General features: G+C 39.3%; 3 protein-coding genes across 3 annotated transcripts; 2 read left to right on the top strand and 1 right to left on the bottom strand.

Annotated features, from left to right (window-relative positions):
- Positions 1-385: 385 nt before the first annotated feature.
- On the bottom strand, positions 386-8,402 carry LOC122006494 (GTPase HflX-like). The gene is made up of 13 exons (XM_042562022.1): positions 7,961-8,402; positions 7,085-7,227; positions 6,610-6,726; positions 5,605-5,719; positions 4,874-5,011; positions 4,288-4,383; positions 4,104-4,217; positions 2,565-2,633; positions 1,600-1,670; positions 1,414-1,507; positions 1,085-1,210; positions 910-999; positions 386-712 (listed from the first exon to the last, which is right to left on the bottom strand). The coding sequence occupies exons 1-13, from the start codon at positions 8,366-8,368 to the stop codon at positions 617-619; spliced, it is 1,677 nt and encodes a 558-aa protein (XP_042417956.1). The 5' UTR covers positions 8,369-8,402; the 3' UTR covers positions 386-616.
- A 1,408-nt stretch (positions 8,403-9,810) lies between these two features.
- LOC122003972 lies at positions 9,811-10,418 on the top strand. The gene has a single exon (XM_042558929.1). The coding sequence runs from the start codon at positions 9,906-9,908 to the stop codon at positions 10,149-10,151; it is 246 nt and encodes an 81-aa protein (XP_042414863.1). The 5' UTR covers positions 9,811-9,905; the 3' UTR covers positions 10,152-10,418.
- A 785-nt stretch (positions 10,419-11,203) lies between these two features.
- Positions 11,204-20,308, top strand: LOC122006493 (RNA-binding protein FUS-like). Its single transcript, XM_042562021.1, has 8 exons — positions 11,204-11,466; positions 12,355-12,435; positions 12,520-12,608; positions 12,691-12,765; positions 12,856-12,974; positions 13,046-13,231; positions 13,312-13,377; positions 19,902-20,308. Exons 1-8 carry the CDS (start codon positions 11,341-11,343, stop codon positions 20,000-20,002), a joined length of 843 nt encoding a protein of 280 aa, XP_042417955.1. The 5' UTR covers positions 11,204-11,340; the 3' UTR covers positions 20,003-20,308.
- Positions 20,309-23,290: the final 2,982 nt, after the last annotated feature.

Raw genomic sequence — 23,290 nt, 5'->3', positions numbered from 1 at the left:
AGAAAAATTGTGACCAGATTTTGAGGTGAATTCTGATCGATGCATGGTACATGCAAACTGCTTTTTCTCAATCTGTACATGATCTTGTTGGAGCAGGTTTTGCAGCGAGTGAGGTTTGAATATGAAACAACACAGCCACAAGCAGTCAATCATTTCTTAAGTATAATGATTTCTACCTACTTGAAAATCCACGTGACTAGTTTTTATTATTATATATCCATATTCTAGATTATTTTTAATACATTAAATAAAGCTTTCATCCTGTGATTATCAAGACCATAACAAAATGTTTCATTTGCAAACATTTGAACCAAAACTAGGACTGGTACAATCTGATTCTAATGTATAAAATGGACACAGGAAATTTCTCGGACAAAAAAAAAGGTTAAGTATATAATCTGAATCTAATATAAACAATAACACAGAATTCGATTTACAAAACATTAAGGAAAATGTAACTTACTCCTTTTACAGTCTTAATTAAATTATCAAAAAAAATTATCGCTGTTATATCATTGGAAGTACTTTTTTTTTATCACTGAGAATACATATTACAAATATAACTCAATAGAAGAATATAAGAACTACCATAAGATTATAACAGATTATAAGAGAATCATTGTGCTGCAGTTAGTTGCCTCATTGGAGTTAGTAGCCTTGCAAGTGGAAGAGGAACATGTGCTATCACCAAGGTCCCATTCTCCTTGTATTCCTTCATCATAAAGAATGGATTATGCGTAACTCTTGGGTGTTAAAATACATGAAAACTCACTTGATAAGTATTATTTGGAGTGAATTCATGAATCTAGAATAATTTGCAGGCAAACCAACTATGGGTGGTGCCAAATATTTCTTCACGTGGATATCAGTTCGACGTCATTCATAAAAGAAAGCATGTTGGATACTTACAGTTCTCTCAACCAGTCCAACCTGATGTATCGAGTTAAGGAGCTCGCCTTTTTCGTAAGGAATTAAAGCTTCCACAGGAACCAATGAGTCCTATCAAGATAAATTATAGAGTTCAGGGGAAAAGCAATTTGACCACACAATTCTCATAAAAGATTATATGGAAGCAGAATGATACCTTCAGTTTTGCTTGAACCGCACTGCAGAATTGCTCCAATCCATCACCATTAATTGCTGATATGCATACAGCACCTATTTTTTCTGCTTCTGACTTTAATGTGTCAGGACCACTGGTCTTGTCGATCTGTAATTAACATAAAACATCTCAGTGTGACCTAGTTACAAAGTACTCCTTCAGTTGCAAAGCATTTCGCTGAACACCATCTATACTTCTCTGTCAAAGTAGATATTATAAAAGGGGAATTATGTCCAACTGGAAAAGCAAGAACCAATACTGTGCCTGAGAACAAAAAAAATTGTCACAATAAATGAGATATATTGCCATACCTTATTCCACACAATTAGCTTTGGTATTAGGGCCACATCCAGTTCTTGAAGTACTTTATTAACGGCATCAATCTGCTGATTAGCTAGGGGATGGCTGTAATTAATAACAGCATGATATTATCCACGACAAACTATTAATAGAGTTCTCAAATGAAATAAAAGACAGACACTACAATATAAGCATACCTGATGTCCACAACATGAACTATAAGGGATGACTCGGATATTTCCTCTAGTGTTGCTCTAAATGCAGCTACCTGTGAGATAAAAAGAACTTTGGATTAAGGTTATTGATATATTAAGTCAGAGGATCAAGATCAACATGGAGAAGGCATCCCAACTTTTCGGGGGTCAATTATATGGATCTTACCCCACCCCATTGAACTGTATGCAAAGTTATATCACTACTAATATATGCGATAAAATTATACCTTAATTGGATAAAATAATAATAAATCAAATGATTGTGCAATGTGAATGGAGGCATATGATTGGTGGTTGTGCTCTGGATCAACTCCCTGAAGGTTTAGGTATTTTGTTAGATAGCATTCTGCTCAAAGTGCTCATAGCTTATCTGGCAATTTCATGAATTAAACATCAGTAACTGATCTTTTTAACCCTTCATTGTGCCATATCCCTCCTCATCAATTCAACATCATTCAACCCCTCACTGGCAGTTCAAACTATGCCAATTTTAAGTTCCTAAGCCCTTCCATTTCCTAGCATGATTTTTTCTTTCAATGATAGTGAGCCACTGCCTTTCTATCTGGTGCAGAGTTTAGCACCGATTTTGGATCCAGCAAAACATTTTTCACAGTATAGGACAAAGCAGTTGATGCCCTGGATTATTACATAGCAATATTACTTATGTGATCCACACAACACTCCACCATTCCACAAAGATCTTTATTACAATCAAATTTCTTGAAACATACCATGCTGCATCATATCTCTAGTATCAGCATTAACTAAGAATCATGTATCTCTTGGTACCAAATATTTCAGAATCCATATTTACAGAGAGTTCTAATGTTTGTTTTGATCCCAAGAGATGATGCTTCAGTGTGATATTGTATGTTTGCAACTGTCATTGCATAACTCAAAATTTTAAAGAAAATCATTTTTCAACGAGAGATTCACAAAGAACTTACCAACATCGTAGGCAGCTTCTGAATGAAACCTACTGTATCAGTCAAAAGGAACTCTTTTCCATTTCTCATCTGTTGAACATTTCAAACATGAATATTATTTTGGAATTGTCCCTGAACTAAACAAAATGTTAGACAGTCAATCTTCCAGCTTCTATCAGAAGAAAGTTGCAAACAATGGTATAAATCAATAAATATTACAAAGAAATGACATGACTTAAATTACCAAATAAGAAATTTAATCAAAAAAAAAAAGACAGCCCAGTGCACGAAGCTCCCGCTATGCGGGGTCCCGGGGAAGGATCCATTGTACGCAGTCTTACCCTACTTTTTGCAAGAGGCTGTTTCCAGAAATAAGAAATTTAATCAACAACGAAAAAAATCTGTATAGTTGGTGAGAGTTAATCCTTTAAATTTTTTATTTTTCCAGGTTAATTAGGGGTCATTAGAAGGTGAGGGCATAATGCGTGTAAACCACACTTGTGGAGAAGCTGATAATAAGATTGTGTTATGGCATCCTTACTGGTGTTTGTTTGCAGATTATTGAGTGGATGCATGAGGTTTAAACTTTTTGGGTGCATTGTTTGGATTGGAGAAGAGAGATTTGGGTGATGGTTGGTATGGGAGTTGAGAGGAAAAAAGGATGGTGATTCAATCTTGCAGGCGAGGCTGTAAGAGTTGTCTATCCATTGATTCTATCCTGGAAGTAGAGTTACGTTGAGGATATCTTATATGTGGATAAAGTTAATTTAGTGTTCCAATTCTTATAGAGAACTTTGATAATCCTTGTCTCCCTACTTGCCTTGCTCATGATATCTTGTTAACTTCTGGTGGTGCCCCAGGGTATAGCACAGACGGTGGACGCATGACATCTCTGGCATAATGGTCAAGGGTCGATTCTTAAGAACTAACGACCTGAGATTTATCACTATACGCCTAATGCATGTACCTGCATTTACCTCCCTCCATATCCGTGGAGCCGACACTAGGGGGGTCGTTAAGGTAACAAATTTACCTTTTTGTTAACTTCGGGTGGTTTTCCTTTATTCATAAATTATATTAGCTATTATACAAGAGGATTATTTGTGCAGAATATATTTATTTTACTTGGTTGTCTTACATGGTGATACTATTTCAAGGTAATTTTAATATGCAAAGTTGTAGGATAATATAAATTATTCTTGATGTATAACAAGGTAATTTTTATTGCTAAAAACGCTGGCACTCCTTTAAAATGGTGGTTGGCCAGATTCATTATCCTAGATAAGGGCATGGTGGACATAAAGCATAACATAGCTTATTATTGGATGAGAAAACTGGTGGATTGTTGAGTCACTTGTTGACGAAGAGTCATAAGGGTGTATCTGAATGGTATAGACTATAGAGATCACGCAGTGTCCTTGTTTAGTCATATTTTTTTCCTTGTATTTTATTCTTTACTTAAGATGCTTTAAGCAGTAAAATCAAGTGGCAAATTCTAAGCAAATTGGAGCATCATCAGACACTAAATGCCTAGTTTAAGGTAACTATTAAAGGCAGTACCTGCACCCTTCTGGTAGTTGGATCCAGTGTCGCAAAGAGCTGATCTTCAGCAAGGACATCAGCACCAGTCAGGCGATTCAAGAGCGTACTTTTGCCAGCATTTGTATAGCCAACCTAGATACTAAAAATCTCAGTCTTTTGTCACCTAATAGTTAAGATAAACAAATTATTCATCTGTCATTACCAGGGACACAACAGGAACAGGTACTGATAGACGCCGATTACGATATTGCTTTCGATGTTGCCGTACAGATTCCAATTCTTTTCTCAATGCACTAATCTGCATCATGGATGTTATACAAATGAAATCAAGATTACAATTCTCAGTTTACAACCATGTAAGGCACAACAAATTTTGATGCAGCCAATTAAAAAAGTCAAGAGCAAGAAAATTACAGGTTAGAATCCAAAAATTTTAAAACGGTATTCATCAAACTAGTTTCTGAAGTCGCACTAGTAGACGTGAAAGAAGAAAGTAAGTAAATTTGTCTGTTCAGAGTCAGAAGAGAAAACATGGGATTATCATACTAGCTTTTGAGCCTACAATTGAAGTAACTAGCTAGCAATTCAAGAAGAAAAGTTGAAAAATATTGTTGCTGTGGCCTTAGTACAGAAAGGACGGACAGATTGATTACTGAAGATTCTTGATTGAGCAATTGCACTAAATATTCTAGTATCTTTATGCTTCCAATTTAAGTAGGTAGTTTGAATCACATGCTTAATACTCTGCAGCAAAGTAAAATGGAAGCAGCAACTTATTTTAAACTGACTTGTGTGCGTAAGATACGCTTGTCCACTTCAATTTGTTTCTCTCCCATTCCCTTAACCTTGCCTCCAGCTTGACGTTCAAGGTGAGACCACATTTTTGTTAACCTGGGAAGTTGGTATTCCATCTGTGCTAAAGAAACCTACAAATACAAAAATAAATCCTATTAATACAAAAACCAAAAAGGTCAATTGTATACATTTTGTTACTAAAATGTTGAGCTTTGGAGGTATAAGAGTTAGCAATGCCAACCATTATGGTATAAAAGAAATTTGAAAAAGATAAATTCTAGAAATTTGAGAAGTTTTTAGATAATGAATATTAAAAAAACTAAGATATAGAAAACTATGAAGGGCATAAACTAGAAGAGTTATATTGTAACAAGAAAGCAGTGAAAGAATATTTTTGTTTATATATATTTTTTCCTTTTATGGTTGATTGCAATGTCAGTAGATATCAAAATTCATTGCATGGTTTTTAGAATCTTTCTGACTTGAAACGGAAGTTAACAGTTGTTTGATTGAATATATTGCTGCTTACATTAATTAAGACTCATTGGACAACATATCTCATGGTCAACCTACATAGGACTGACATGTTTTTCTAGAACACTATGAGATGAACAACACGGGATCTAATGTACAAGAAACAAGTGCTTAAAAAATGACTAAATAAAGCTATTATTTCAACCTCCATGTAACCCAAATAAGTACAGGTAAGAGCCTGAGTACATGCCTGCAAAGCTGCTTCATGAGTAGCAGCCCTTTGATTAAAGATATCAAGAATCAGAGCAGTTCGATCACATACACGAACATCTCCACCAAGCGCTTTCTCCAAGTTGCGGAGTTGTCTAGAAGCATAATGTCCCATGATACCAAGACTAAAGTTTAGTAACATCTACAAATTCTTGATGAATCATTTGTATTAGAATGAAAAGTAAAAAAATAACAGGAACACTGGAATGCTTATTTTGACCAATGTATTAGAGCAATATCCCAACCCAAACAAGAATTAGCTTCTATGAGAAAATTAACCGCAGAAAAGTTGGCAAAAATCAGAAAAGCAACCTTTATTTTCAAAATCATTAAATGAATGCCTCTGTTTTATTATCATTGGGGCACCACATCACTTGTGATAGACCTATTATACCCCTTTTTATTCTGAGTTACTGAAAAGTGAACAATTTCAATGATAATATTCACCAAAAATCATTTTAATTTCTCCTCTATTTCTAATTCTTCTACATGAGAATATTCATACATTGAACAAGGATATATCACAATTTACATATGAAATTTGAAAACTAACAAAATTAAGCAATTTCAATGAAAATGTTTAATTTTGCTAATTTAAGGCAAAAATATTCCTGACTCCTGTGAATTGCCAACAATTTGGAAAGTGAACATTCACACATATTTTGATTCGAATTATGATAACTTTTGCCTCAAACTGGCAAAAGTAAATAGCTTCAACGAAATTGTTCGACTTTCAATAAATGGATAAAAGAAGGATATCATGGAGCTATTGGTGATGGAGTGTCTCTTTCATAATAATCAAAGGAGGGCTCTTTTGATGAGTTGAAAATAAAGGACACCCTTCTATTCTTCAGTCCTCGCCATAACATTTTTGGCTTTTGCAACTATTTTACGATTTCAATTTTTCAAACAGTAATTCACTATGCAAACTGACATAGAGAATGTGTTGCTAGCTGGAAAAGTAATAAAATCAAATGAAACTTACCCTGCTGACAACTCATCATCAAATATTACAGTTTCAACATCCAGTGCATGAATTGCACTCTTGATTTCAGCAACCTTTCCAGAGCCAATATAAGTCCTCGGATTGGGATTGGCAAGCCTAAAGAAATACAGTCAGCATACCCAACTAAAATCAAAGTTATCTTCAAATTACTCTAAAAAAACTACTGAAAATTTGGCACTCACATACCACATATCCTAAGAGCAGAAACCATGAAAAGTCAGCATACCAAGAGTACACACCACATTAGTATAATATCAACAACAACAACCATCACCAAGCCTTATCCCCACTAGGTGGGGGCATTAGTATAATATCAGAAGAATGAAAAATAAAATATTATGTTGAGGATAGAAAAGGAGACAAATGTAACAGCTCTATTATGATTTCAACAGAAAAAGAAATTCATTTAGCCTATCCACTAAATCATGTTCTGTAGGGCAAAAAGGGAACTAACTTTTGATAGGTAGAGTCAACAACCCACAGTCCAGCAGTATCAGCTAATTGTGCAAGCTCTTTAAGTGACTCCTCGATACTGAAAATGTTTGCTTCAGAACCTTTACATTCAACACCTACAAGGTACGCTTTCTCTTGAAATACCTACAATCTTAAGATGATAATTTGTCAGATTTTTTAATTATAAAAAAGAATTAATATCAGTTTGTAATAGGTAAGAGATTTTTTCATGGAAAGTCCAAAAAAAATTGATAAAAGGAAAAGAGCACAAGGCAAAAAAAAAAAAAAATGAAATGGAATGCCTCAAAACTTTGTCATGACTCATCTGCAACAAATCAGGATCAGGATCCATGCAAGAATTAGAAATTGTTATGCATATTATAGAGGAACATCTATGCTCATTTTCACTACAAGTAATTAGCTTAGTATAATAGTCATATATAATTCTGTGAACATTTCAAGAGGCATAAACATCTATGTGTCAGTCAACTAGTCAAAGCAGAAGTAGAGAACTAAGATAATACAGTTAAGATTACTATAACGACATATACATACATTGTGTATGTGGAACACCGCTGATGAGACATTTATTTCTTACAATAACTTTCATGGTCTTCATATTTCAGTTCTCATGCCCAATGTTAAGGAGAACCTACATATAAGTTTCCTAATAAGTATAAGGAAATCAGGTTGTATCCTTGGGATTGCTCGTACCGGGACTTGAATTTTTCTCAACTCTGCGTAAGTTACATTAATCTAAAATTCTATGTTCTCTGTCCTCCCAATTCTTTGATTCACGATTCCCAACCTCGAACCGATTCCAATAACCCAGTTTCATACAACAACCAAGAAGGAAAGAAAGGGATTGAGTACCCACCTCCCTTCCGTTGCGCATAGTGTACCTATCGTACTCTTGTTCATCCTCGTCGGCCTTTCTCCTGCTCCGCACGGCATCCCTAATAACCAAATCCAAACTGCCCTCGCTCGCCTCCCCCGCAACGCCGTTGGCGACGAGCCCATCGGTAGCATCTTCTCGAAATCCCCCCTCTGGAGATGGATCTCCCTCAGAAACGTTAGCGTCCACTTCGTTGGCTTCCTTGAGGACTCCGATCGGGCGGGTCCGGCATCTCCAGAGCGTCGACGAGAGGCGAACGAAAGGCACACGGCGCCGAAAGGGATAGTGGCTCTGGTGGTGAAGCGATCGTCGTGGGGATGAGGCGATCGAAGGGGAGGCGGAGGCGGTAGCGGCGCGGTGAGGGACGATACAGGAGCAGCAGAAGCTCATGCCAGGCAGGCCGCGACTCCGCTGGTGCGAGCAGCAGTGTGAAGGATAATGCAAAAAACCAAAGATATTAAAATATCTGAGGGCAATTTCGTCCATTCGTCATGAAAATATCTTTTAACAGTTTGGTTTTTTTATAGGAATAGTAATTGAAATGGGAATCATTATATTATGAAATGAGAATGGTATGAGTATAGATATCACTCTTAAAAGTAATATTTGGTTAGTTACATATTTTCTATCAGAATAAATCAAAATTTCCTTTTTTACCCTTAAAAGAAAATAAGAGAAAAAAATTAGATGTGAGAGAAAAATAAATGTGAGGGAAAAATATGATAAAAGAGAATGATAAGAAAGAAAGTGTGATAAAAAGAATGAAGAGAGAGAAAGTGTGATAAGAGAAAATGAGAAAAGAGAGTGTGATAGCAGATAGCATGATGAGAGAAGATGAGAGAGAAAATATGATGTGAGAGAAAATATGATGGGAGAGGATGAAGAGAGAAAATGTAATGAGAAAAAAATGAGGAGAGAGTGTGTGATGAGAGAGCTTGAGGAGAGAGAAAGTATAGTGAAAAAGAAAGTATGATGAGAGAGAAAGTGAGGAGAAAAAAAAACAGTGAGTGAGATGGAAGAGATTAAGGAGAAAGAAAGTATGATGAGAAAAAATGTGTTGAGGAAAAAAAAGAGAGAGTGTAACAAGTGAGATTGAGGAGAGAGTGTGTGTGATGAGAGTGAAAGTGTGATGAGAAAAAAAAGAAAAGAGAGTGTGATGAGAGAGATTGAGGAGAGAGAAAGTATGATGAGAGAGAAACTATAATGAGAAAAGAAGAAGGAAAAAAGTGCGATGGAAGCGATTGAAGAGAGAGAAAGTGTAATGAGAAAAAAAGAAGAAAGAGAGTGTGATAGGAGAGATTAAAGAGAAAGAAAGTGTGTGATAAAATGATGAGAGAAAAAATATATTGAAAGATAACAAGGAAAGAGATGTGATATGAAAGAAAAAATAAATAAATATATTTTGATATTTGATATTAAGAGAGAAAATTTTAGTTTTAGGTCAAGGGTATTTTTGGAACAAGAGAATATTTTGATTGATAAAAATAGGGTAATGACTCATTGAAGGGGAGATATCCTATAATCCAAATATTAACAATGACAATCAATGATTCTCATTCCTATTCTCCACTCTTATTTCCCTAAATCAAACGCCCCCTTAATCTCTTGAGAATTTTTTTTTGGCAATTTTATTTTTTTATAAACAGATAAATTAAGAGGTTAGAATTGAATATTTCATGCCAAAGAAAATTAAAACGTTGAACAAATCCACCGCATGCGCAGTAGCGAGGTCAAACACTCAACCCTCCGCGTAGGGACCAAGCCACAACCAGCGGAGAAAAGGGGAAGGAAGCTGGGCAGAAAGCGCACAGCGAGAGAGAACGAGCCAAGCTATTAATAAGCAGCGCCTCCGCCTCCCCACTCTCAGCCCAACAGCCTCTGCCTCTCCGATCTTCCTTGGCTTTCTTGTATCAGGGAGAGATCGCCGATGGCTAAGTACATGGAGATGTTGGATTTGGGCGTCAGGGTCGCTGCTCGGTTCCACTCGCACTGCCCCCAGACGGCCCGCATGTACTACAAGCCGCCGCCGCCTCCAGCTAGCACCCCCGCTCAACAGGCCAACGGGGTGCTCCCGGTGGATGCTCCCCCTCGGTCGCCGGCAGCAGCTTGCCGTCGGAATGGCGTTGGTTTCAGTTTCGATGCGGCGGAAGTTATTCGGGACGCTGTTTTCTGAGGGACGACACGCGATCAAGCAAATCTTTTGATTAACAATTCTTTAGTTCCTTGCCACGCTTCATTTTTTTTTCCTTTGAGTTTCTGTCTCAATAAAAGTTTTGGCCTTGTATCTGATCCTTTGTTTGCATCACAACATGCAACAAAAGGGAAGATGGAGAGAATCTGCTTGTGGAACTCGATGCCAGCGGATTACAATTCATTACAATCATTGAAATGTTGTAAAATTTGATAGTTTTGGAAATATTTTAAAGATTTTATTAAAGCATTTCTATGTTTTTTTTATTGTTTAACGATAATCTTTGGTGCATGTTGAAAATTATCAACGTCACGCCTAAAAATCCGTCCTTTTTCTTCGAGACGCGATCTCTCTTTCTTCGTCCCCTCTGGTAAATGACCGATGAAACACTGCTAGAAGGGGTTTAACGAAGCAAAGCAGATCAGAGGAGCATCTGTCTGCTTTAAAGCTTCGATATCGCAGGCATTGATTATCCATGGAGGCCGGATCTCCTCCTCATGATTCATTCGACGGGTTATTCACGCAAATCCAGGGCCGCGACTCCGACGCTTGCGGTTACGAGTTACGACGATGAGGACGAGTCTGCCACCGCCTCCAATTTCTCCTCCTGCGACGGCGGAGGCTCCGAGGTCGATCGCTTCTGCAGCGCCAATTCAGCCCTCGCCAGCGCCAGTCTCTGTAGCTTCGTCGGAAACTACGGCGATCTCCCTGATTTCGCGGAGATCGATCGGTTTAATCGGTCGGTGGATGACGGAGGCACCGCGTCGCCGAGAGAAAGGGCAAAGGGGATCGTCATCTCGGATCGAATGGGATCGTTTTCTAGAAACCAAAACCCGTTCTCCTATAATAATATTAAAATCAAAATAAAAGATATTTTTAAAATAAAAATAAATTCAAACGGACAGATGTTATTTTTTGTTGATAAATAAAAAAATATTCTTTTGTTTTTTTTTCAACAAAACAAAAAAAAAACATGCCAACGACGAGATGACGTGGTTCCTCTCTCCGCTGTACTGCTGTCGGATAAACTGGTTTGCGTGCGGACCACTGCTTCGCATCCGGCCAACTTGTAGAAATAGCGACACGCGATCGATCTCTTCTGGGTGTTGTGTAGTTCGAGAACCCTCTCCAGCCTCCTCCCGTCCTCGGTCTTCTCGAAACCCTAGCTGCCATGGACAGATACCAGAAGGTGGAGAAGCCGCGCCGCCAGCCGGCCGCCATCAACGAGAACGAGGTCCGAATCACCACTCAGGGACTCGTCCGTAACTATGTCAGCTACGCGACGAGCCTCCTCCAGGTGCGGATCCCTCTTCGCCCGCTGCTGATTTCTTGTCGTTTGACTATTCGGTTAGGGAGTATACCGATGGTTCGCTTCTGTAAGCCTCGAGCATCTCCATCTTTCGTGTATAACATCTAATGTGGATGTCATTGACAGATCCCATGAATAGGAAGCTAAAAGCGTTTGTTAAACTTCTATTGTCACTGAAGGAAGCTAAAGCCTTTGAGATTTAGGAATTGATAGTATATATCTCATGGTATTGCTTAATTGATAGGCCATTTGGTGTTTGTGATTGTTATGGTATGCACGGAAGGAGTTCAAGTCTTGTCTAATTGTAGGGTAATGCGCTGTGGGTTAGGGTACATATTATTCATTGAGTCATGTCTATGGAGGATAATATTCTTTAATTTTTTTTCAGATTGTCCATTCTAGTTCCCATGAATCTAATTTGACCCTCTGTGCAAGTGCAAACGTTTCTACGGTAGTCACTCCTAACAGCTATATCCTCCAATATTTCTGAATTTTCTGTAATCAGGAGAAGCTTGTTTCTATGGTTGTTTCAGTTTTTGGTTTCATTTATTTTGCAGCTTAAAATCTGCTTTGGATGTCATTAACATGTGCAAATTGGTTCAGCTAATTTGGGATATATTCCTTCCAAATCAGCTAATTTGGTTCTGCTGATTTGTTGTTTCCTTAAGCTTGGTTGTTGTTGTTCTATTATCTGTTGAAGGAATGGTCATAAGAATTATCCACTTGTTAAATTAAAATTTGAACTTTAATGCAATATTATTACTTTATTTCTGATTGTTATTCCAACTGAAATGTGCACGCTTACTATCTCTTGTGCCTATCATACATTAAAGAAGCTAGCTTCTCTTGCATGATTATGATCATGATGTGACGCAGGAAAAGAATGTTAGAGAGATTGTCTTAAAGGCTATGGGACAGGCAATTAGCAAAGCAGTGGCAATTGCTGAGATTATTAAGGTTGTCTTTTGCTCTTTTTTTCTTTTTCCCTTTTTTTAATGTGATATCAGTCTTCATCACCATTTTTTTTTTTTTGGAATGCAGAAGAGGTTTCCTGGCTTGTATCAAGACACTGTAATCAGTTCAGTCAGTATCACTGATGTATGGGAACCTATTGAAGAGGGTCTTGAACCGTTGAGTCTCTATCTGTTTTCAGTTGTCATGCATAATCAATGTTAATGTAGGGTCTCATTAACTTATAACTATTTCATGCAGTCTGGAGATGACACGCCATGTTTCAATGATTTCAATATCATTGTCAACTAAAGAGCTAGACACAAATTCCCCTGGGTAATGTTTTTCTATATCATCTACTGCCTTCTATACGTACTCAGGAAGGTGCTTTGCTTTAATCATGGATTGGCTTGCCTTTTTTTGTAGGTACCAGAGTCCCTCGTATATAGAACCACCTAAGTATCAACAAAGATACCAACAGTCACGACAGTCTCAACATTACCAGCAGCATCAGTCAAATCAGTCACTGATTCAAATTCATGAAGGTATGCATGTTGATCATATTTTATCTATGATTGGATACATTTTATTGATTATTTTCAAATGCTTGGTAAAGATTCCTATGTACGAGGTCGTGGTAGAACTAGAGGTAGTGGTAGAGCAGGAGGAAGAGGAAGAGGAAGAGGTTGGGGAAGGGGATATGACAGATATGCTGGATATGACTACAATCAACACGGATATGACAACTATGAAAATGGATATGACTATCAAGGTGGATATGGTGAATATGGTCATGATCAAGGTAGTTTAATTCAACATGACACACCAAAAACAACTATGTTTGCCTTCTCAAATTTAGCTAACAAATCTTGTGAATATTAGATAATGGTGGATGGAATTCTAACTGGGGCCGAGGCAGTGGACGCAACTCTGGCTGGAATTACCGTGGTAAGATCATCTATCCATCTATCATGTTATGAAGTTGTTTTATGCAGGATACTTGCCAGCACAATCCTACTGAGATTTTGTCATCTGTTGATAAGACCCACTATAACTTGAAATAGTACATTTTTGCTAGAGTGTATGTTATGAGAGTCACTTTTCACAAATTTAAGCTTTAGAGTTAAAATTGACCAATCGTAACCACCAATTCTGTTTCAAGAATATGGATGGATATAAATCTGCTTTGCCTTTTATACTTCCTCTAAGAGGCTTTTGTGTCTCACAGCCCATAATGTGCAATTGCCTTAAGCTCAATCCGTTTCTAGGTCTCCCACAAAGCTGATTGTTGCACATTTATTTAGGCGATTAGATGGCTGCTGAATATTGTTTTCCAAATTGGTATGCGTTAACGGAAGAGGCTAGAAATATGGTTTTTCCAATATCTGGTTCTTGTTCTGTCCATTTTCTTGTCTTGTCCAATAACTGAAGAGGGTAAAAATATGGTTTTACCAATATCTAGTTCTCATCTTGTCCATTTTCACCTTTATTATATTCTTCACCAGTGTATGTGGCAATGTTAAGATGCTCATACTTGTTGAGTCTGTAATTATGAGTCTGATATCAAGTATTTTGAGCAAGGTTTTTAATCTTGTTTCTGTTGCTTATTATATGCATGAAATAAATTGAAAATAAAATTGTAGGCACTCACAGTAATCTCCCGAGAAGAAATTGAAGAAGATGTCGGCGAAGACGTTGCTGCTATCGCTGAGAAGATCACCGTTTGGAACCTCCTCAGAATTTTCACGAACCAAATCCCGACCACAAGACGTTCTCTTTTGCTCACTGTCACACTCACCCCTTTTTTTTTCTTCCTCGATTGCACTTGGACGCCAGTATAAATAGGAAGCAAGCATCGGTTACAAACTGATGCTTTAATGGAGGAAGATGAAGGTGAATGTGTTGCAACTGATGTTACGTCCAACATCTCCCACTCATCCAAGTCAATCCAAAAAAGTTATCTGGTCACATAGACCATGTCAGTCACATAGACTACAAGATGATCATGTCGCAATGCCAAAGCCAAACATTAATTGGGCACAAAGACCGATTAAGTCATATAGACTATTTGACGATCAAATCATGAAGATTAGAGCAAAATTAATTAGTTACAAAGACCAAATAAGTCATATAGACTTTATGATTAAGTCACGAAGACCAGAGCATAAATTAATTAGTCACAAAGATCATATAAGAACATCCATTTCATACTTTAGGGAAAATGGTTCGTGCAACAGCAAACACACTAAGTATTCAATTGCTAAGAAGATTGTCACATTTAACTTAGTTGCTCCATAGAACGAATCAGAGATATCAAAACTTGCTTTTACCCCAGATTAAATTATTTACATCAATATAAACATCTCTAATCCCTCATATTGACTATTATGTCAAGAGCATGTTCACCATCTCCAATCAAATATATTATTCATAATTACATTTTATGTACTGAACTAAAAATATAACTGGTACTAGTGAATAAAAAAATGTCAGATGTAAATCAATCTTAATCTTCCTTTTTAGCTAGAATCTATTCATTCTAATCAGTCGTTTTCATAGTTATACTCCATAGACCAAATCATCCAAAGCCAATCGAAAACATGCTAAAGTAGCAAACACTGATCAGAACTTCAAGCAGACAGCTAAATAGTCACTTAGGGTAAGATTGAAATTAACTTATAATCTCAAGAGTCTCAGGTGGTAGAGAAGCAGGGATCCATTCTCCTACTACCCTTCTTGGCGTCGTATGAATCACATACTACGATGTTATTCTCATACCTAATGTCTAATCCTGAATTCAACATATGAATTCCAATCTGGCCTTAAGCAGATTCAGTAAATGGTGGGTGCATTTACTCTGATCATTATATAAATGATCTCATCTTGACACAATTATCAAGGCGACCTTAACTTACAGGTATGTCTCCATTCATAGCTACATAAGTTGTTCCATAAGCAACGGTCTTACCTCTATTTGTACTTAACAAATAGAGATGATTGTCCATGTGAGTGGATCAATCTCAATCTGCCAACATGCTTATCGAGGCTTTTATTCAAATGTAACAAAGACATATACACTGAATAGATCATGATATTTTTTATTTATCAAAATGTCTTTACAATAAGCTACATTCTTCAAAGTCCCAAAGACTTCATGAAATGACTCTTTAGTCAATGACTTAGTAAAAGGATCAGCAAGCATATTTCATGTAGGGATGTACTCAAGAATTATCTTTTTCTTGTCAACAATATCCTTTACAAAATTATACTTAATTTCTATGCTTGCCTTTGCTGTGATATTTGGGATCTTTGAAAACAACTATTGCAGCTTGACTGTCACAATACATTGTAACAGGACTCCCACTATCCTCAGCAATCTTCAGATGATTCAGAAACCTTCTTAGCCAGACAGCCACTTGCACAGCCGTTCCACAAGCCACATACTCAACTTCCATTGTTGACAAAGCTACACAAGCTTGTTTCTTGCTATTCCATGATATGACGCCACCATTCAGCAAGAAGGTATAGCTAGATGTGAATTTGATGTCGTCAAGGTCCCTGCCCGATCTACATCTGTGTAGCCACTTAGACTCATATCTGATCCTTGGAAATAGAGGCAATAATCTGTTGTTCCTTTGAGATATCTAAATATCATCTTCACCGCTTTCCAATGTCTCGATCTTGTGTTTGACGGGAAACGACTAACTAAGCCAACAGCACAGCTTATATCAGGATGAGTACACAATACACTGTACATCAAACTACCAATAACACTGCATATGATTTTTTCTTCATTTCGGCTATTTCGTTAAGAGTCTTAGGATACATACTTTTGCTCAAAACAGTACCTCTCTCTTCTTGATTTGGTTTTTAACAGCAACAACACTAGCCTCTTTTCTTTTTCTCTTTCCTTTTTTAAACCATCTTTTCTTATTCTTGGAACCAAAACCTTCAGCTACAAAAGCTTGACCAGAAATCCTGGCGAATTCAATCCTCTCCGCCTCAAGTTCTACATGACGTGAGACATCAGTGAAAGTCTTGATACTCTCACTGTGGGTCAGATTTTGTTTTATCGTTTCCCAAGAATCAGGAAGGGAACGAATAACTGCCTGAACTTGTTGTTCATTGGTCAACGCATGACGAGCAGTTTTAAGCTCTCGAACCATGTTACCTATCTCCGAGATGTTAGGCCATGGTAACATTCGAGCGCTTTTTACAGCTATCAAACTTAATTGTTAGCTGACGGAGCTTATTGAGACTTACTCTACTGTACTTTTCTCTAAGGGTTACCCAGACAGCATGAGCCGATGGCAATGACTCATACTCAAATACTAGGTCATCCACCATTGAACTAATCAATATTCCCTTAGCGAGTCTTTCCTTTTCCATGCCTTATAGGTATTAAGGTCACGTCTGTGTTGTGTTGTAGAACCATCAGTCGGTTCCTCCATGAATTGATTTACAGCCTCTAGAACTTCTTGTTCGTCAAGAACGTATTGTATATTGAGGTGCCAGATTTTGTAATTATCCCCATATAATTTCTCTCCCTTATTGAGTTTAGCTATGATTTTTTAGTTGTCATAATCTACAATAAATAAATACATTATTTATTATTTCAATGTAATTCATATGCATATAATTAATTATTGACTCACTGTAAATTAGAATCGGTTTACAAATTTAAGTGATAATTATATTTCCACTCATCATTTGTACGTGTCATTCTAATCAACATTGATCAATTATATTATACACATCCCATCTAATGAACGAATCATTTGATATGAACGAATCATTATTAAAATGAACTAATCATTTTCACATAAACTAATCATGGGCAAGTTAGTTAACACATAACATAATTGTTTTTATAACATAACTCTCTTCATACATAACGATAGAAATTATTACCTGACTCAAAAACTAAATGGGCTAATACTGTTCGTACATAACGACAGTAAACAGAACACTAGTAATATAGATAAGCTAGCACCACTGCCACTAGGATAAATGCTAGCGTAGTGGGCAATTGTATCTTGTTCATCTCGGACTCGATGATGGGTGGATCGAGTATCCATTAGATCCATTTTTGGATCTTCTACACACTCTTCAGAATCCAACTCTGATTTTTTGGGATCCATCTCTAGATCCTCCTCAAGATTCATCTCTGGATCCTCCTCAAAATCTTCAGAATCCATTTCTTGATCTTCCTCAAATTCTTCAAGGTTCATTTCCGGATCATCCTCAGATTTTGCGGGACTTGGATCCTCCTCAAAATCTTCAGGATACATTTCTAGAGCCTCCTTAAATTCTTCAAAACTCCATTCCAATTGAAGTAACTGCCTGCACATCTCTGAATATGAGATGTGCCTTTCAGAATCATCCTATAGCTGGAATGCTATCTGTCTAAGATGTTCTGATAGTGAATAAACCAGAGTCCATCTTCTTTCTTTGTCCTGGACTGGATATCCTTCTCACTCGAGGTTCTAGAATAGTCAATCGAGCCGACCAATAAGCCAACCGACTCCGTGATCTAGGTCATATTCCATTTTCCGAACTAATTTAATTGGAAAGGGATATTTTATCTATGTTGCTCTAGTTTATATCTAACCCATTTTAAGTCAATTTCAGACTTATTGACCAAACTTAAGTCCGTTTGATCAATCCAATGCTCATTGGATTAAGTCTGATCCATTAGAACAAATCTAATCTTTTTGATCAAATCTGACACAATAGAACTAATCTGGTCATATTCGATCTCCCAACTTATGTAATCAAAATCACCCCAATTAATTCAATAATAAACTGAACTCGTCAAGCCAATAAATGATTTGAACCAGATCTAGGTATCATTAAATCAAACTGGTGTGCTTAAATCAACTAATGATTTAAACCAGATCTGTATTTGATTAGATCAAGCTGGTATAGTTCAATTTTCAATTAATTGAACTTTGATTAATCAATTTCAATTGATTAAATAGTGATGCAATCGGTTCACTTATGATAAGCATAATATACTGTTGTTTTAATCTATTAAGATTTCAATTATTTTCTCAATCAAAACAGTATTTGATGGATGAACGGTAACTAATACTGTTCATCCTCTTTTAATCGATTACCAAGATTGATTAAAAATCTATTTAATCGATTACAGTGCTTGAATCGATTACACTAATCGACTACACAGATTTACTGTGCTTCGTCAGTTTAAGATTACACAGGCTTTAAATCGATTAAGATATGTTTTAAACTGCTTCTTCTCTTCTCTATCGCGATCGCGACACTCTCTTCTTCTACCGCGACGAACGCAGTTGTCGTGATTATCGATTGTCAGCCTCTCGACGTGGTCGCCGACACTCTCCGGCCACGGAAGCCGATAACCATCAACCTCTCGAGGCTCGACAACGGTAGCAAATCGCGATCCAATCGCGATCTTGCCTAGCGATGACAACAGAGACATTTTTCAGACGAAGAGACAAGTTTCATGCATTAGGGATTGCTCTGATACCATTGTTGTCTATTATATACATGAAATAAACAGTTCTATTGATCTCCCGAGAAGAAATCGAAGAAGATGCCGACGAAGATGCTGTTGCTGTCGCTGAGAAGATCACCATTTGGAACCTCAGATTTTTCACGAACCAAATCCCGACCACAAGACGTTCTCTTTTCACCGTCGCACTGATCACCGTCGGACTCACCCCTTTGTTTTTTTCTTCCCCGATTGCTCTTGGACGCTAGTATAAACAGGAAGCAAGCATCAGTTACAAACCGATGCTTTAATGGAGGAAGATGAAGGTGAATGGGCTCCCCTTCATCTTCCTAACGTTGCAACTGCATCCAACAGTTACCATCATAATGTGTCAATATAGGCTCGTGCCTTGTACATTACAATAGCGCTTGACCCACAATACAGGTTGCAACAGAATGAAATTCTTATAGATTAAATCAGTCTCAAGTGTTATGCCTGAGGGACAATCACAATACAGGTTCCAATGGCATTTCTGCTTGACTTTGCTGAAAGCATTGGCAACCCCTCATTCTCAACGTTGAACTGGCTGTGATTTCTGTGATAAAGAAAATGCGAAGAAGAAATTTAGGGAAGGCTTAACAATATTAGGAACGATATTGTCAAATTGACGAACTGTATCCACAGAATCTTATTGGGAATATTATTATTCCTCTATGTATGAATGTTGAATTATCAACACTGAAGAGTGATCTTCATGATCTAGGATCATCTTCCAAAAAGATTCTCAAGCCAGGCGATTGTTGTTGACCTATTCCACTAGTCTTTTAGTATCGTGATATCTTGAGATTTCGTCTGTGATTTTTAGTCTTTAGTCAACTAGTCGTTCTATTTTTTTGGAGTATGTATTTATCTTGTTGAATACAACTAGCTATCTTTTTAGATATGTAATCTTATGAACGAAATGCTAAAACCTGTGTTTTGTATTGTTCAAAAAAATCAGGCAGAGAATACAGTGTGAGAGGAAGTGGAAGGGCTGGCGGTAGAGGCTACGGTCGCGCACGAGGAAGGATAGGCAGCCGGGGAAGAGGAAACCAGTACTAATATCCGTTCACTTCCGTAAGTCCCTAAGAGCTGTGGAATGTGGTTGTGCAATAGCAGGCTTTGATGGTAAAAAAGAGTGGAATGTGTGTTTTCTCATATATTTGTCTATGCTGCTGGTGCGTATGCAAATCAGATCATGGTTCCCCCACATGATTGTCGAGTTACAACGAAGAGTGATAATCTGCTCCTTCTCTTTGTTCATATACTTCAACCGATCGGTATTGTTGTATATGAAAATTCTAAATATGTAAATATGAGTAAGTTTTGCTTCCCAGTCTTATAATTTGATCATACGCTTGCGTTGAATATTCGTCTTCTCATTTATAAACAATTTAAAGCCGATAAAAATTGAAATAAACAAAAATGATTTTGTCCTAGTGTTGAGTCGATGGGCATTGGGGACGTGGTGCTCTTGTTGATTGGTCGAAGATTCTAAAGACGTAGATTCCTTGCAGCCGTGGACTTGCAAACACAGTGCCGAGCCGGGGAGGGGTCCCCCAACGATGATCTTCCGACGCTCAAGTCAAATCTCCGGCAGAAAGAAAGAAAGAAGTAGAGCAAAAGCGAGAACTGTAGCTACAGTAGATATGTGTATATATCTCCGTTGAAGTCTGAGGGTCCTTATATAGGGCTCTCCAGAGGTGTGCGCACGTTCCCCGAGGCATGCGCGCTCCTCCAAGCATACTTGGAATGGATGTGTCAGGAAAGCACATCCAACACCCTACCTTAATAGCACGAGGATATCTCTGACGTGCCAGTGGAAGTTTTCACCGTACGATTCTCTGTTCGACCAGGCCGCTGGCCATGCTTCTTGTCGGCGACACTGGTTCTTAGGAAGATCTCGCCACCTGCTCCCTTTGTCTTTTACTAGGTCGAGCGGAGGAACCGCTCGGCTAGCGCCTTTCCCGAGCCGAGCAGAGGAATCGCTCGGCTAGTACCTTTCCCGGGGTGAGTGGGATGCCTGCTCGGCTTTCATTTCCCCTCGCTTTGCCTTGTGAGCGTCGGAAATTCGGCGTCAGGCAGAGCTATCGAAATGTCGGGTCGGTCATTCCTCCTGCTGATCAGGAGGGTAATTCGCCGGGTCGAATGGCTGTCGGGTGTTGACTACTTTGACCTCCTGTCGGGTGAATCTCTTCTCTTACCACCGGATCACATGTCCTCCCTTCAAGTCTAGTCGAAGGAGGCTAAAAGTCCGACTAACTAGACGAATAGCCTGGTGAGTAGTTGGCCGGCCGGCTGATAGATGGGTTGGATCCCGCTCGGTCCTTGTAGGATTGCTCTTTCTTCCCCGGTCGGTACTTCGTGTCTTCATACTTAGTATCTTGGGTGCTTTTCCCCACCGATTTCGAAGGGATGCGAGCCAGTCAGCTAATGCTGATGCCGTCCGCATCTCCTCGTGATGCGTGGAAATCCTTTCCATTAAGGTCGAGCACGCGCCCATTAAATGTCATCCTGTGGGACGATGCCACGTGTCGTTGGCGCAGTCGCCGCACATCCGAGGTGACAGCCGTTGATATGATGTTTGGCGGTTCGAATTCAACGGTCGGATGTGCGCCCTGATTCCTGCGCCCTAGATCGGACGGTTCCGCTCGGCCGAGCCAGGTCTTTATAAAGTCTCCGCATCGACTTTTGTTTCATTGCTGCCTCTCTCGTGTTCGCGTGCTCCAACGACTTTGCGTTTGGCGCTCCAACGATCCTTCGTTTAGTGCGCCGATCTCCAACTTCTCCTCTCCCTCAGCGCTTCCCTATCCAATAAGCTTCTTGACCTATCGTCTCCGTATTTGCTGTGGTTTCTTGTCCTCTGTTTCTTTTCGCCATTTCGCTTGGTGAGCTTTTCCCTTTTCCTCTTGCTTTCTTGCTTGTCCCGACGATTTTCTTTAGTGATCCCTCGGCCTCTCTATTCCCCCACCATGGCTAGTTCCTCGCAGCCAGCCGACCCTGCTCCCGGCCCATGGTACACGACCATGGAGACTCAGTTCGACGCACATGATGCGACGAGCCTGGGTAATGCCTTTGACATCTCTTCTAATTATGAAATAATTTTGGCCTCGCCTTCCGACTGGCCGCATAACCCGCCGCGCGGCACAATCTGCTTTTTTCATGACCAATTCGTGGTCTGCATGCGATTTCCCATCCATCCGTTTATTATTGAAGTTTGCAACTTTTTTCGTCTTCCGCTCGGCCAACTTGTCCCCAACTCTTTCCGCCTTCTGTGCGGGGTCGTGGTATTGTTCACCGTCCACAACATTCCTCTTAGGCCCCATATATTCCATTATTTCTATTATCCCAAGCAATCCGAGCTGGGCACCTATCTCTTCCAGTCTCGGGTCGGCTTAGTCTTCTTTACAAAGATGTTCACCTCCAATAAACATTGGAAAGACTACTTCTTTTACATAAGACTTCCCGAGCTGCCGTCTTTCCGAACCAAGTGGCAGGTCGGGCTTCCCCCTCCTCCCGAGCTGAAGAGATACAAGACCCAGCCAGAGTACCTTCATGCGCCTAATATGCTAGCCGGCCTGAAGCTGGATATCAACAAGTTGTTACCGGAGGGCGTGCTATACATGTTCGGGTTGAGTCCGATCCGAACGTATCTCCCGGGCGGCTTAGGTGAGAAGTTTCCTTTGAGTTTTTTCTTTGGATCTAACTGATTTCCTTTCTTTTTCTTGCAGCTAACACCATGATGAAGTCGATGGCGCTCGGCCTGCTGAAACTTAAAGCTGCCGAGGCTGAGGCAGCTGCTGTGAAGGAGATGGAGAGGCTCGGGTTGACGCCGGTCAGCTTCCATGAGGGTGAGAGCGAGGAAGCTCCGACTACTGGTGGTGGGTCCGCTGCCCGGACTTCACATATTGAGGTTGCTGGGGAGGTGCCCCCTCCGGCGTGCAACCGGGCGCTCGACCTGAAGAAACCGAGTCTGTTGGCGACGAAGAGCCACTGAACAGACGCAAATGACGCCAAACGGGCACGCCCACCCGTTCGGCTTCCTCGGCGGTGAGAGCGTCCGAGGAGACGGGTGCCCCTCCTTGGCCACGAAGCCCGTGGAAGCTATCTCCTCCGATAGGACACCCTCGTAGTGCGACCTCCTGTCTGATCCAGTCGCCGCTCTGCGTCTTGCCCCCCACTCGCAAGAGGATTCTTCAATTAAGAATCCATTCCACTCCTTCGGCCCCTCCTTCGGCCCGACGGTATCTACTACGTCCACCCAGAGCGGTCGTCGGTCGATAAAGGCGACCTTGCATCTCCCGACTGAGGAGCTTCTGTTGGCTGCCGATCAGCCAACCTCCCCTGAAC

This window comes from Zingiber officinale, chromosome 7B, assembly GCF_018446385.1.
Source record: "Zingiber officinale cultivar Zhangliang chromosome 7B, Zo_v1.1, whole genome shotgun sequence".
In the NCBI taxonomy this organism is placed as follows: Eukaryota; Viridiplantae; Streptophyta; class Magnoliopsida; order Zingiberales; family Zingiberaceae; genus Zingiber; species Zingiber officinale.
Note: the sequence above shows the minus strand (reverse complement) of the source record. Positions and strands in the feature narration are given on the sequence as shown.

Excerpts from the sequence above, each read along its gene's own strand:
- LOC122006494 (XM_042562022.1), bottom strand. The coding sequence starts at position 8,368 with ATGAGCTTCTGCTGCTCCTGTATCGTCCCTCACCGCGCCGCTACCGCC. Across the intron at positions 5,012-5,604 it reads CTCATGAAGCAGCTTTGCAG|GTTTCTTTAGCACAGATGGA; the intron begins GCATGTACTCAG and ends TTGTATTTGTAG. Across the intron at positions 2,634-4,103 it reads CAACTACCAGAAGGGTGCAG|ATGAGAAATGGAAAAGAGTT; the intron begins GTACTGCCTTTA and ends AATGTTCAACAG.
- LOC122003972 (XM_042558929.1), top strand. The coding sequence starts at position 9,906 with ATGGCTAAGTACATGGAGATGTTGGATTTGGGCGTCAGGGTCGCTGCT.
- LOC122006493 (XM_042562021.1), top strand. The coding sequence starts at position 11,341 with ATGGACAGATACCAGAAGGTGGAGAAGCCGCGCCGCCAGCCGGCCGCC. Across the intron at positions 13,232-13,311 it reads TGAATATGGTCATGATCAAG|ATAATGGTGGATGGAATTCT; the intron begins GTAGTTTAATTC and ends TGTGAATATTAG. Across the intron at positions 13,378-19,901 it reads CTCTGGCTGGAATTACCGTG|GCAGAGAATACAGTGTGAGA; the intron begins GTAAGATCATCT and ends CAAAAAAATCAG.